The following is a 15,790-nucleotide window of genomic DNA, read 5'->3' as shown; positions in this document are numbered from 1 at the left end:
TAGTCTCATTACAAGGAGGGCCGCTATTGTCATCAGCAGGAATAAAGTTTATCTTATGAAGCACTTTCTTGTTGGCAAACCTTGTCCTCAAATGTAAGAGTTTATTCATTACTTGCTTGCAGAGCAAAGTCCAAGCTCATGACACCCAAGAATATCCAAGCAAACATCTCATCCTCCTTTTATAAAACCTCTGCCCCCCTCCATCCTCACATGACTCTCATATTATTCCACAGTGCTCTTTTGCTGTTGGTTGGCAAGACACAAACCTGCTGCAGATGCTGCCTGAGGCGATGGACAGAAGGAGCGCATTATACTGTACAATAGAAAACAATAACTCGTCTTCTCACACACAAAGGCGGACATAAGGAGAGACTAACAAACAGTGAAATCCTCCTGGGTCAAAAAACATGTTTGTATCTTTGGAGAAGTTGAGGATAACGATTATGAAACAGGTTTTCGTCTCCATCTTTGTCACATCCCACTGAGCTCTCACAACCTTTCTCAACCTTCAACCTGCCAAGAGACAATCTGACCCGTAGCTCGAGGTGGAAGGGCTCTTTAGTTTTGTTTTCTTCTCTCAATCTCTCTCTCTCTCTCTCTCTCTCTCTCTCTCTCTCTCTCTCTCTCACTGTCTCTCTCTCTTTTTTTTTCCTCTCTGCTCCTGCTGGTGTATCAAGTATGTGATGTTGCTAAGAGAGGAGTAAAGAAACATGAGGCAGGTCTATGTCAGCCGTTAGCTTTGTGAATGTTTTTTGTACCCACATGAAGGAAAGGAAATAAGCACACAACAAAAGGAGTCATTGTTCTTCTATTAAAAGACATGAACGTACATACATATTCATACACACACGCACACACACAAGCACACGCATGTCAACTCCACAGGTACAAAGTTACACCCACTTACTGATGCTCAAAACACACACAGACACACTCAAAGGGGATTCATAATGTCAAATAGAACATTTAAGCCATGGGTTTTAGTGAGATAATATACTTAGTATGTATCACTATCCCACATACTCTACATGTCAGTACTTATATGTGTATTTTTTTTTTTATAAGAATTAACTTGAATTCAAAAACCATAATAAAAGTAATCAAATGAAATGAAAATGGAAAGTAATCAGGAATACTGCTTCAGCTCTGCAGGTGCCGTGGAGTCCATTACACATTCAGAAATTCAGAAAAGCTGTGTGATTAGAAAGCCAAACGATATTTTCTGAATAGCTAATCAAGCTCAGCTCTCTCTTTCGTGAGAGGGGCAAAGATTAATGCAGAATAATGACTCTCTGAAGCTGACCTCGGGTTCAGGGGTCCACGTTTCAGTCCTGCTGTAATTATACACTTGCTTCATTTGCTTCATGCTCCCGTGACCCTTTCAGTACTTTAAGGCTGTTGCACAATGCTTGCTCTCATTCCTCTGTCTCATTAAGATGGAAACGTGTCTTCTTTTTTAATCAAGCATTTCACTGTAACTCTTTTTGTTTACGTGCATGATATTGTGTAAAAGCAATTGATTGGCTGTTTGGTTTGGTTATTGACTAATGAATAATTGAGTAATCAGCGTGCTTTCTGAGCACTAGCTTTAACTGTTCAGAAGGTCGACAAGGATTTTCTTCATATACTATATAGACAAAATTATTTGGACACACCTCTTAATTACTGAATGCAGGTGTATTATGGGGCTGTTTCTCAGGGGTTGGCCTTGGCCTCTTACTTCCGATGAAGGGAAATACTTCTTCATACCCAGACAATCTGGATGATGCTTATTCCTCCACCCCACAGCAACAGCCCTGGATAGCCCCCCCTCCACCCTAGCACACAAAGCAAGGTCCACAAAGACATGGGTGGATGAGTCTTGTGTGGAAGAACCTGACTGGCCCACGCAGAGTCCTGTCCCAACCCAGCGGACACCCCAGGATAAACTGGAGCACCCATCCAGCACCAGTGCTCGACCCCACAATCGCTCCATTGCAGCCACAAAGGAGGAACCAACTCCACTCCAAGGTCCAACCACTTAGAATGCAATGTTGCCAAAATCCCCATTGGTGTAATGGTCAGGTGTCCCAGTACTTTTGTCTATATAGAGAGATGGCTGATATATAGTAGATGGCCTGAATGAGTGAAATACATGAAAGGAAGCTGTTTGTTTACCATTATCTGGAAGCACTGATCCTGCATCCCAACCTGTAAACTTTAATAAACAAATGGTGTGAGAATTCAAAAGCTAATTGCTTTCTGCCCCAGATCTTGGCTGAAGGCAACTAATTTACATGACTTAGCAAAACAGACACTACGGTTGACATCATTGGATTCACATTTTGACACAGGCAGAGATCAATTCTCTTCTTCATCCGTCAAGGTGTTCAAACATTCTGCTACCTTGCAGGGACGGGGCCGCGAGTTCAATCCATCACACTGCCTGCTCACCAGTGATCTGACAGATGCACTTGTGAAAGGTCCATCGCTTCATGTTTTTCAATCAATTCAAGTTCCAATCTCGGTTGTTTGTCCATCAAAGCTGAAGACTACAGCCTGCTACATGGCTAACATCTTGAATCAAACACTGTTTCTGTGGTTGCTTTCTGATTATTCCAAGCCAATCTGTCATCTTTGACAGTATATAGCATCTACTTTATGGCAACGTGAGATTAATTGGTGTTGGTGCTTTAGATCACACTGAAGGCTTTCAGCTTGTAAACAGATGGATTTGAAAATTAATAGTTGGCCCAAAAGGGATAACTGGGACCGTAGTCAGTTGTAAGTCACCCCTCTCCTCTCGCGCCCTCCAGCAGACACAGAGGAGGAATAAAGTTGGCTGATGCTGGAACAAAGGTCACACCCTCCATGCTGACGGTTGCGCTGGGAGTAGTTAAAGTAAAATGACTGTAGTAGGTGAGTGGTCAGCAGAGAATGATGCATGGATCCCAGCCCAGAAATGGCTCTTCTCCAGTGGTCAAGGTCAGAGCCAGATGTCCTGGCCTGGGTACAGCCACAGACATGAAGTGTGTGTGTGCTCACATTAAGCTTGCCTACATTTTTTTTTTTTTAATCCTCCTGGCCACCAGACATGCCATTTACTGTGCATTGTCAGGTTTTCTCCAGTGAACCTGTTGTCAAGTGCCCTGACTGAAAAAGATTTTTGAAGCAAAGATCAAATTTGAAGATAAATATTTATAATACTGTATTGGAGTAAATAAATGTAAATAATGTATTTCATAGTCATGCTCATTAAAGTTTTGATCCTCCTTTTAGCGCAAGATGGGAAGCTGTCAAGATATTAATTAGGGTCTGGCAAGGCAAGGCATTTTTTTTTACAAATGGTGGATTGTCCGCATCATCTGGTCTGTACTGTGGAAGAACTTAAAAGTGTTGCAGCTCTATTTTTCGATGTCTGGATGATGTATTTTCTGCCTAATACACTGTAAATATCATGAAGTTAAGCACAGCTTTGAAAATGTTGTAATTAGGCACTTCATTTATGTTCAGTACATCACGAGGTGATGCATGCTGCCATTCTTAAGTTTATAAATGTAAAGATCTCTGCAGACATTTTTAATTTAATTTTAATTATTTTTTATTTTTTTCAGAATTTTAACTGGTATGCACAAGATGTCTTCTACTTCGCTGAAAAGTTCATTCTCAGCGCATTGTGAGCTGGAGGTGTTAAGTTTCCACATCACATTTTTTGTCTATGTTGCACAGTGGACCATGATTGATTTCCAGACAGTTGTGACCCAACCAAATTAAACACAGATTTTTACCATCATTCTGTGAAGGTTAAACAGCTAAGTGAAGTAACAAAACACATCATTATTATTAGGGGACTTAAAGTATAATAATTTAGATCAAATGTGCAACCACAGGCTTTGAAATCCATTCTCACAAAGTCACAAAGTCTCAGGGCAGGCGAAGCCTTCACTGCAGCAGAACTTATAACAACACAAACAAGGAGACAAGGTGAAAGGAGGAGGCAAATAGTTTACATGTGATGGTGATTTTTTTTTTCCTGGTTTGACTCGACATCACGTTGTTATTAACACCAACTACTGAGCGGTCATCACTCTGTTTCGTGCTGCCGGCTTAACGCTGCTTTCACGGTGGAAAATACACTGACATTTTTTACTGGCCAGGACAAACCACAAAATAATATTAGCAGTAAAAACAAACAGTCAAAATCAATAATCCAGGTTGAGGAGTGGACTACTGAACAACCAGCGTTCTGTTTTCTCCCTGATTCAATAACGTTGTACAAGAATTTAATAGACATTACTGAAATACATTTTCAAAAGTAAGAAAACCTGAAAACTTCACAGGTTCCTGTAATGCAGCGATTTTCCAGAATCCAGCTGTATAAATTATCTATGCGCCATGTGGCACACATTTCAGGGCACAGAGGGTGACGTGAATTTAGTTTTGTGTAATAAGTACAGTGAATTCGGCTCTCATGCAAAGCGGTTCCTGCATTTAGCAGCTCAGGTGAGGCAGCCTTTTAATCTCCCGCATTGGTTTTTCATCCTTTTCCTTTCTCTCCCTCTCTCTCTTTTCCTGCTTTCTCTCTGCTGCCATATGAAGGAATTGATTTTTGCTTTGCAGGTATTACTTCACCATTTTCAATTGCAAGTGGATTCTGCATTCACACTTTTGAATATAAATCCTCCACGGTTGGTGGTATAATGAAAAACAGCTCCATTCCCCCTCGCTCAGTTCCAAGAAGAAGGGGCTAAACAGAGTGGCGTCACATCATCATCACTTGGCAGAACTGATTAAACGCATCTCCTCAAGCCTCGTCATAATTTGCCACTTAATGAGGACTTCCTGCATAGTTACGGTGTTTGCACCTAAAACACAGCTGAGTGTAAACATGATTAATGATGTGAAAGGCATATTTAGCCCACGGATGAGGACGGAGGGAGAAAAGGAAGGAGGGAGTGCAGTGCATGATGGACCAACATGTGGTAATTAGAGTAAGGTAAACAGCCATGGGGGGAGCCAAAGGGCAGGTTCACAGCCTGTTAGTGGATGGTCTGATTCTGGCATTGAGTATCCTCAGGGCTCATGGAGAGAAAAGCGTAATCAGGAAATGCATGCAGTTCACTGAACAGTTCACTGAACAGCAGTGGGGTGTTACTCTGTGTCCAGTCTTTTTCTGCTCTGTGTGTGTTTGTTTGTGTCTGTGTGTGTGTGTGCACGCGCTTGTGTGTGGCAGTTCACACACACCGTAGCACGCTCTGTGAGGGACTGCACTTTAACCGTCCTCTTCCATCAGTTGAAGACGGCATGTTGCTCATACTCACAATTGATTGGCAGTTGGCCTGTATCCTTGGCAACACAAGCTGGAGGGGAAGATGTGTGTTTTTTTTTTGTTGTTTTTTTTTTTTTATCTTCGAATGGTTAAAATAAAACGTGTTCAGGAAATGAAATGATACTGGTTTGATTGATTTGATTTGACCCTCACGTTTTATTTTATGTCAATGTGATAAATGGAAAGATGCTCTTTTAAGAAAACAGAGTAAATGCTGAAAAAGTCAGTGGGGGAGAAATGACTTACTATTTGAAAAGCTGCTTAGAACACATCAAGTTTGTTGTCAAAACATTAATATGGAGTGTGAAAATCAGAAAAAAAGAAGTTCCTCACACATCACGGTTATTAAAAGATTCAGAACTCAACTTTGGAAAAAAAAAACAAAAAACTGTAGCTGTGATTTAATTCAAGGTTCCCACTGCAAGACGCAAGACATCTTTTAATAAAAATAAAAGAAAAAACAAAACTGCTAGAAAACTTTATAAATAATACATTATAACAACAGAGATTTTTAGCTTGTCCGATAACAAGTAATGCAGGTTTTCATTCAACACGCGCTGCATCTAAGAGAAGAGGGTGGAAGTACATTTCCTCTTGAGATTAACTGAACCTATGGACTGTGCTAAATTAATTAAACAACAATAATTTATATATATCTTAAATGACATCTCACATATCGTGAAAGGTGATTTGTTTGTATCATCTAACACCTAAAACAAATTTTCAAATTTTTCAGATGCACACACACACACACACACATAGTACACCCAGAGAGAAAGAGAAAAGGAGGGAGGGAGATCTTGATGAGAGGATGAGAACATATTTGTTTTTGTCAAATAGCTGGAGGAAGAATTCAGTCGATGTTAATGAGAGGCAATTAGTTTTGATTAAAAATTAGATTGCTCCCCTACATGCAATGTAGCTGTATCAAAACAAAATAATGATTAATTTCTGTTGGTATAAAACATTATTGAGAACAGCAAAAGTACCCATGCAGCAACGATACAATTGCTCTGAGGCAGGAGAGGAGGGAAAAACATTCATTTAGGGACTTGGCTGGATGTTCCTCCGGAGCTGCTCATAATAAAGTGTGTCTGGGAAGAATATGCACACAAAATATGTTTGTGTGGGAGGTTTCACCATATGTTAAACTTTTTGTAATCATTTTGCCTGCGCATTTAAACTCTGGTTACTCCTCGTGTTTTTAATTCCATGTTAGTCATTTTACTTTTAAAGCTCATATAAGGTTAATTTTTAACTATGCCCCTTAACTTTTACCACTTTTATCTACTGAATTCTCGACGTTTCATTACATTCTTCTTCCGCTTTGTCAGTATTATCAATATTCGTATTGGCTACTGCAGTGCGTGCGTACTTAAATGTGTATGCGTGTGTTTGTGTGCGATAAACCAACCTGTATTTGTTTTATATCCTCCCCAGCATCCATTGTAATTGGGAAATGGTGGTGTGAGATGGAACCATGTCTGGAGGGAGAAGAGTGTAAGACTCTGCCTGACAACTCTGGATGGATGTGCTCCTCTGGGAATAAAATCAAGACCACAAGAGTGAGACCTCACACACATTCACGCTCACACACGCACACACACACACACACACTTTGGCACACGTGTATGTGCGTGTTCACACTTACGCTCACAATGCATAAACACACACTTACAGTGCATGTACATTTAACCCAGACATACAGGCCAGCACACTCACACCACTTTCAAACAGCATACAGCAAAATGCCAGACAGACTTCACTTTACCATTCAACTGTTTGACTTGAAATGAGGAAATGACTGCAAATAAAAAGAGGCTGTGTCTTAATACTTTGATTAAATGCTTTAAGCTTCTCGGTCAGCTGCCTACTTCATTTTTAATTACTCAGCTCATCATTTAACAATCAAACATGCACAGTGCCAAACCTGTTAGCAAGAATGTGCACAAATCACACCATAGAAAAAACTCAGAAAGCACAGCATGTCTGTATAAAAAGGTGGATTCTGTTTGGTGTAAGCAATTTATCTAAGAGCCCATAGTAATAAAGAACAAACATAAAGCAGGCAGTAAACAAAGAGGTGGGCTCTGCCTCCGGCCACACTCCTCTCAGAGATAAAGTTAACGGCCACTCTGTTTCTCCACTGCCTTTTGGCTCTGTAAACTGACTCCAAATGCGGTATGCAAAAATAATGAAGGGAGTTAAGTCCTCGAAGCCGGCAGTCCAGCACTCTGTGACAGGTTGATCACCCGATTTGTATTCATTTAATTGACTCGCTCCCCCACCTGCTCGCGATCAGCAAACCGTCGTCTCCTCTCAGTGCTTGGCGACAATGACTTTGAATTGAAGCAGAGACTAATGTGATGGTAGGGAAGGAGGGAACAGCCAGTGAAGGTTAGACCACACAGGGCTTCCCAAGGTTGTTCTGCAGATTTATATGCCAGCAGACAGACATAAAGCTCTCACTGGGGCCGTTCACATCCACCACAGGCCCAAAATTTTCAGAAAGAAGTTGATCGAACGGGGCCTTGCCATCCTGCCAAGGTAAGGTGTAGTGCTTGGTTCACTCTAAAGAATGCATCTCTAATTCTCAATTTATTCCTTTGCACCTTTTGAACTAAGTACGTTTTATTGTCTTTACATAACTTAGGACAAATTGTTCTCTTGAGATACATTAATCAAGATTATACATTTTTGCAGACAAATGGAGAATGTGCATTAATACGTAGCTATGAGTAAAACGGCTTTAATTTAATATAATCAAAAAATCTTAAAGAGAAGAGGGCTAAAAGTTCAGGCCTGAAGCTGCATTTCTACCCAAATACACACGTGTCCTTTTTTCTTGACCCTCTCTTTGCAGAACACCCAGCCATACTCCCCTTTTTAGCTTCCGGAAGCAAAATGCAGAGGATGCGTCAACAGAAATTGAGCTGCATTCTTGCTTCTGTAAAGGTTAGTCTTTTTCTCAAGCTGTTGTTTGTGTTTCGTTTTCCCGTCTCTCTCACATCAATGTAAAGCACTTGAGTGTCGGGCAGTACGAGTGGGACCAACTCATGTTCAATGACTTCTCATTAACCCAAATACTCGGTGCAAAATAATCAAGTGTGTGTTTACATGCTGTGCATGATTGGGCAGGCGTGACACAAATACTGAACGCACTGCCACCCACTGTAAATATTTATCGCCCAGCACAGGCAGTGCACACATAAATAAAAAGTAAGTTGCTGCATTTTCATATGAAGGGAGGCAGGTGTATTATTAAAATCAGTCAGCACGTAGACGGGTTAACATGCTAAAGCACTGCAGCAGCACACTCATGGAGTACTGTAGAAACACACACACAGAGCCAGGTCCAGCCCTTTGCAGAGTCCTGCTGTGTGTAAACAGTGAGTAATGGCAGGATCAGACCCTCTTCCTTTCATTGCCTCCTTTGTTCCGTGTTCTGTTTTTGTTATTGGCCACTGTGTGGGTTTGATTACAATGCCTTGCACTGGTCTGCCAATCCCATTAGTCACTAATCTGTGACATGCTACTTGCTCCTCTCTGTGTGTGCTCGTAGTTGTGTATGAACACACATGTTTGATGTGTTTGATATGTCTCTATTTGTGTGCGTACGCTCACATTTGTGCACGAGACCCCCGGGCAAAGCCGCTTCTCTTTTTCGTCATGTGGCTTCTTATCAGAGGCCACTTGATACCCTGATCCCCCTCTGAGGGTCTGAAGCAGCTATCAGCACACAGCATAGCCCACAGGCTACATGAAAGGCCTTTTATCTTGCACTCTGCTTTCTTTTTTAATCAACATTCCTCATTCACCTGCCTCTCAGGCCAAATTGCCTCATTTGTATTTGTTCCGTAACAAGCCAGCAAGTCCACAGCACGGCATTTGGTTTTTTGGTTTTTTTTGTTTGGTTTTTTTTTTTTTTGGTTTGTTTGTGTTTTTAATTCTGAGCCATTTCATTTCACCTGCAGGTTTTCATTTTGCTCTGAAAAGTGTCACTGAGGCAGGCGCGCACACGCACACACACACACACACACACTGTTCACTCGGGCACAGACTTCATCACTATCTTTCAAAAAAAAATGGCATGAAAAGTAAGAAGCCACGCAAAGTCAGTGCCTGACATCCATGTTTCTTCTTTTCTTTCTTTATGTCTTTCAGAGAGGGAGCCCTTCATTGCCTGTTCTGTAGCAGCAGACAAGGCAGGCCCTTTTGTTTGTGGAAGTCACAGTGAGAGCGAGGCTGGGGAGCACCTTCCAAAACACTCGCCCACCATAGATCTGCATTATCCGCTCCACTCACTAAATAGATCAATCCATTTCTGCTCCCTCCGAACAATTATATACCGTAGGAAAGACAAGCAGAGTGAGAGAGGTTGTAATGAAAACATCTTTTCTCCCACTTGTTTGTCTCTCCAGCTTTTGATGATCATGAAAAGATTTACGTTTATTTGATATCCTCACTGTTAATGTGCTACACTGAATATGAATTTGCCAACAGTATCATCAGGAATGTCATACGTAATACAATCCTCATTGGACATTCAAAGAATTTTTTAATGGATTTTTTCAGTTAGTTCACATTACAACATAATTGCTCGTGTACAGGAATTCTTTTAACTGTTTGAGGCCACACAATTTCCTCTATGGAGTATGTAACTGTTCCTATTGAGTGCTAAGCACTGAACTCAAATGAACACACCACCATCTTTGACCTTCAGCAATGTTTGGCCTCAACTAGTCCAACGTGGTTTACTTGCTGTTCAGAGACTCAAATGTCCTTCATTAAGTAGAGCGGAGGGCATTTTTTTCCAAGCAAAATAACACGCTGTGACAGGAAGTAGATCGTCTGTGAGACAGTTTCAGAGCAAAAGTGACCCGCCAGCATCACCATCTAATTTGTCAAAAGGGAGACGCACGCTGCAGTTGATCAAAATGCCACATACAGTTCAACCTCACTCAAGAAGTCATCTGTTCCACCTCTGTGCTTGACAACACTTCTCCTCCTCCTTCAGTCCTGTATAATGTCATCATGAAGACAAACATACAGACATACACATATGATGAACTGTCCTTTGAGATGAATAACGGAATACTTGTATGTATACTAAGGATGAGATTATAAACCAACAGATGCTGTCCAAACTGGCCAAGAATGGCTAGACTGTCATCCTTATGACATTTTTATACAGGTTTAGGGTGGAGGACTTCATTCCAAGTGCTTCTGATTAATTTATATCCATTTTCTTTGCTCTTTTTTCATTGTCTATGTCACATTAAATGAATCTTGATGTATTTTGTTGTCTGGAGTCTTCTGTTTTTAGAGGGTGCTCTTTAGTGCTGTTTGAAGAGGTTTCTCAGCTAGCATGATTGATTTGTTCAGCACTAAACGAGAAGGGGGAAAAGGGTAGGCTGTGTTTGCACTAAATTCTCTTGCTAAGGCAATTGTCCTTGGCTCCTTTTACTAACTGAAGTCTGAGTAAATTGCGATTTAATGCGGCCACCAAATTAGAATGCAGACAGCTTAGTTGCCAGCAAAGATGGGATAGGCAGGAAATCCTTGAGCAATCCGCTGCTACCTGCTGCACTGTTCATTTGAAGAGACAGAGGACAAAAAAGAACAGAGGACACTTTTAGTCACGCATGCACACACGCACTTGCACGCACGTGGGTTGAAGTAACAGCATTTGCATACAACCCTTGTTCTGCCGCTAACAAACCCCTGGTGGCTCCCGCGTGACATGTGGAGTGAACCGTAATGTGTGAGCTGTTACTGCTCTAGTTCTGGCAGAGGTCAGTCTCTGCTCCAATATTTTGATATGTCGTCACACAGTGGATGATACAAATGCAAATGTTGGACAGATGAGCCCAGTGGATTACCGTGTTTAAAGATCATAGGGGAAAAGGACCAAAGATTTACAGAGTAAGACACTGTGACGAGACCTGGAGGAGAAATCAACATGTTAACTCTGAGACAGTGAGGCTATTTAGAGCTCACAGAGGAGCAGCTGCAGTACAACTACCCAAATGGGAATGATGTGAGAGTCTGTGAGTGTTGCTAAGAGCTTCTTTAAAATGGACTCACAACTCATATGGTCTATTTTTTTTTTTTAATCTGTCAATTGGGTTCCATTTGTTTATGGTGAAGCCTCCCTTGTTTCAGAGACTTTAGAGCATCAATATCCCCAAACAGTATCAATCTACTTCAGCTGTCCAGTTCTGTAAATTTGTTATTCTAGTGACTGGAAATGTTTAGAGGTTATTAATATGCATCAAGATACAAAGAACAATGGACAATTACAGGATAGGTGTCCCATTTGTGTGAGTGCAGAACTTTATGTGAAAATTGTAAAATTCCTGGATCTGCACCTGAACTCAAGTCTGACTTTAAAATCTTTCACCATTTTTTTTTTTTTTAGATAAATGTCTTTTAAAAGTTACATAAGTACAATTACACTTGATTACAGAAAATCTTTAAGTTAGCTGATTTATGACCCCAAAAGAGATTAGATTAGATTTATTTATTTTATTCTATTTTTGCAGTTTAACCAATTATTCCGTCAATTTAAGCATCGTCTGCCAACAATGCCATTGTACTGCAGTTTTTAGACATACTCAGTGCTGATGTGCTGACAAATTGAACCCACATTATAATGCCTGAGAGACTCCTCCTCTGATTGTTCCCTGAAGTTTAATGTCAAAAGAACGCACAATACAGTCGGTGAATGCAGGTGCACACAATTCTACCCTCAGAGGATGGTTAATGAAATCATTAGGCTAGCAAGTCCAACATTTTGGTGCTCTGAGACTCTCCGTGTGCTACAGCTCCCAAGCAGCAACCTTCCACAATCAAATTCACACACCTGGCTACCACCTGCCAAGCCTGCTGGAAATGTCATGGCTGTATTTTTTTTAGTAGAACAGGATTATGGGATTTCTAATTGGCCCCACAGTGCGCAGGGACATAACATTTCTTCACATCACAATCTTAAGCAGTATTTTACAAGCAGTAAAATAATTGGAAAGAGGGATGAAAGTGAGGGAAATCAACAGTCTGGAAAATGTGCTTTTGCTGCAGAGGCAGCCGTAAGAGGGCAAGGAACTCAACTGCATTAACTGTGGTAGACATCCTGCGCACGGTTTTTATTGGGCCTCAGGTTGAGCAGGATGCTGAAAAGCAGAACATTCAATAGCAGTCTTAAGGTTACACAATATACCATTGAAATGTGTCCAGGTCTGCAACTGAAGCTGAATAAGAGTCCCTGAACCAGAGTCACGGAGAGACAGCTCAGACTCCACCGCGGGTGCATGTCTCCCATTTAGCCATGTCAAACTTGTTTTATCGGGTCAGAGGGAAATCCGCACACATGATTGTCTGGTTTGGTGCAAAGGCGCAAATGAGTAAGGGGGGGTGGGGTGAAGGACGAGCTGGAGGTGGAACGGGATGTGGCTAAAACTAACTAAGATAAAGTCAAGAATATGCCAGCGTCAGTTTGTGAAACAGACATACACAGCATGGAAACACACCGGTCTTTTTTTTTTTTTTTTTTTTTTGCACAAAGAGCTTTGCTGATATATCCCGGTATACCTATAAATGCCAAACACACCTCAATTTTGAGCGCTGTTTCCACTTGTATAAGCTCTCTGTTTTTAGTAGCACCGGGAACCAGGAGGTGAGATGGGGCTGTACAAAGCCTCCACAGTTCAAAAGACTCCCCTTGTTTTTTGAGACACGCGAATGGAGCAATTCCTCTGGGTCTGATCCTCGCACACTTGTATGCCTTTGTTCTATCTAAGTGTACGTGTGTTTTCTCTCCTCTCCTCTTCCTCCTCTGTCTTACAGATTCATCCCAGGACCTAACAGAGAGCTCCTCATTGCAGGGCTGCGTGCCAGGCTTTTCCCTCCATCTACCGTTTCTCTTCCCACCGAACGGACTAAAACTATTACATCCACGGCTACTGACTGGATTACCTGGGACCACAGAAAGGATATCCACGCAGATAAAACAGCTTTCCTCGTGTGGTGCCAAGGATTTGAAACCAGACTAATCCCCTGTTTGATCAATGAGCCCCATGTTGGTGACTCTCCTCTTCCACACAGCTGCGATCAGTTTCCGACCTACCCCCTGTCTCCGTTTCCCTCACTTTGCCCACCCCCCTCCTCCCCAAAAAACAGCTTAGCAGGGGTTATTTAGAGGTTGTTAAAACATTATTTGATAGACATTCGCCAAGCTTGAAGGTAATAAAGGAGCTTACTTGGACCTGAACATAAACATGGAACTGAGAGCGCAAGGCTGGAAATTACCTTGAAATCTTTCTATTTCTGTGTGAAAGGCATTTGTATTTGACTGACTGCCCCAGCAGTACGGCCCCGCTGTGACAACACAGAGGAGATTTGGGTGACAAGCACTGGATTTTCAGTGACCACTAGCAGCCTATGACGAGTTAATGAAGATCTTTGAGAGGCTTTAGGGTCCATCATCATGCCCTCACTTTCATCCTTCATGATGCACATTTTGACTCATTTCCCAGGGTGAGCCCAATGTAAATTCATGAGCACTTCTTTTCTTTGTATGTAAGATATTTTGTGTATATATACATATATAAATACATTACACGTACGATGACAGATCCAAGAAGCTGAAACGTATATTTAAGACTCTATTAGGAGCTCGAGTCCCATGGTGGAATATTGATCAGCCACTGAATACAAGTAATCCAGAAGCTGTTGTCCTCATATGGTGTGTATTATACTGCTTTGCAGTGTATGCTTGCATTGGAAAAAGCCACAAAAGAGTCATAAAACTAAGTATTGGTCACTTTTGTCATTCAGCAATGTCTTTGGCTGAGCCAGAAAATTCTTGTAGTTTCTGTAAAGATGAGGAAAACACTGTATAGAACTGCCTCACGAAAGAAAATAGCACTAACAACAACCCCTGAGCTTTTCACTGGTACAGTAGGGACATGGAAAAGCGGCAGAAAAACTCGGACCATAATCGGACAGTTAGTCATGGCCGACTGCTTGACTGTGTTTCTTGTGTAGATTTCTCTCTTACACACCAGATAGAGAGAGAGAGAGAGAGAGAGAGATGATTTATTCAAAATGACAGTGAGAAAGTATTAGTCACACTGGAGAAACATACAGTTATCCCCCAGTAGATAAAAGTACATTACAGGACAGCCTTATGAGAAATAAAAATGGTTTTCTATACTGATATGCTGTCTCTTAGTCTTTCATATTGTAACTGACATTTTGAAAAATGTTCATCTTATGACAATTTGATATGTTGTAATATGTGGGTGGAAGATCTTGTCAGAGTTTCATTTATATGATATGTTAACATTGTGAAGTTTTTTGCTAGAGTGAACAAGCAATCAACAACAGCACAAGGCAATATGAAATTACTTACAGGCAGACAAATACACACACATGCGGGAAACACACAAACAAATCTGTGATGCTTCATTTATACAATTCCCTTGGTGGCAGAGAGGATTTATCAGAACAGCACATTCAATTCATTCATGCAATTAGAATAAAGATTTCCAATATCGTGCCAGGCAAAATTCCAGATGATTTTCAATATCAACCTCCTCTCTCGGCTGATGTGAGATTTATTTCTTCTCCCAGTGGACGCACAAGTTTACATTCATCACTTAGGAATTTGGCTGGTTTCATGGAGCCCGGCGCCTCTCTGAGCAGTCACAGAAGGTATGAAAAAGACAGACGCATCCATCTCCCAGTGGTCTTGCCAGCATCATGAAGGAATATGCAAAGAGAGAGGGAGCAAGAGTGTGTTTTTTCCTCCTCAATGAGCCATTCCCTTCTTTGTTTTCTCATATCTAATAGGATTCACCGTCCTGCAGTCTTATTGAGCTTGTGCGAAAGAAAATGAGTCAGGGAACCAGTTTGTGTACAAAAGTGTCTCTGGGTGCTTTTCTGCTCCTGTAAATGAATACATCCGAGCGTATGTGTGCATTAGTCTGTTTAGCCATGCTTCTGTGTGTATTTTTAGAGAGGGTACCAAGTGTCTGTGAGACAGGCGTCCCGCAACGACACACTGTGAAGATTATCCTCAAATTCAGTGCTTGTGTAGAAAATCAAGGGATTTCTCCCTCCCTACTTATCCAAGTTCTAAGTGGATTTTTGCTTAAAAGGTGCTTGGGGATCAGAAATGGAAGAGGTGCTTTTTCTTATTCTCTTTTATGCACTCCTTAGCTCTTTCCAAAAAATGATGGAGTCGTGCTGTGGAAGGAGGTCCTGCTCCATTTTAGGCAAAGCATAAAGGAACACAGCATGAATAGATAACAGGGGCCAGGTCCTCCTCCCTCCTCCTCCCCGATGGCTGCGCAATCTCAAAAGAGAGACATCCATCAAGTCCTGCCGACCTCCCACCGAGACACAGAGACAGCCATGTCCACATCACACTGGACGGCTAATCAACGCCTGACAGCAAGGACAACCTTTTTCATACAGCCA

At 41.5% G+C, this 15,790-nt stretch overlaps 1 protein-coding gene across 2 annotated transcripts in view; it reads left to right on the top strand.

Moving 5' to 3' along the window:
• LOC124056765 (chemokine-like protein TAFA-1) overlaps positions 1–14,485 on the top strand; it is a 102,631-nt gene extending 88,146 nt beyond the window's left edge. The window contains exons 4-6 of one of the 2 annotated variants that reach the window (XM_046384548.1): positions 6,749–6,873; positions 8,172–8,263; positions 13,154–14,485. In XM_046384548.1, the coding sequence (XP_046240504.1) occupies positions 6,749–6,873; positions 8,172–8,198 (152 nt within the window). In that variant the 3' untranslated portion in view covers positions 8,199–8,263; positions 13,154–14,485. Of the gene's footprint in view, positions 1–6,748; positions 6,874–8,171; positions 8,264–9,472; positions 10,580–13,153 lie in introns of those variants that run through there. The other variant, XM_046384549.1, reaches the window with a different exon arrangement.
• Positions 14,486–15,790: the final 1,305 nt, after the last annotated feature.

The sequence above is a fragment of the Scatophagus argus genome, chromosome 3 (genome assembly GCF_020382885.2).
Source record: "Scatophagus argus isolate fScaArg1 chromosome 3, fScaArg1.pri, whole genome shotgun sequence".
Taxonomy (NCBI): Eukaryota; Metazoa; Chordata; class Actinopteri; family Scatophagidae; genus Scatophagus; species Scatophagus argus.
This window is presented reverse-complemented; position numbering and strand designations above follow the sequence as displayed.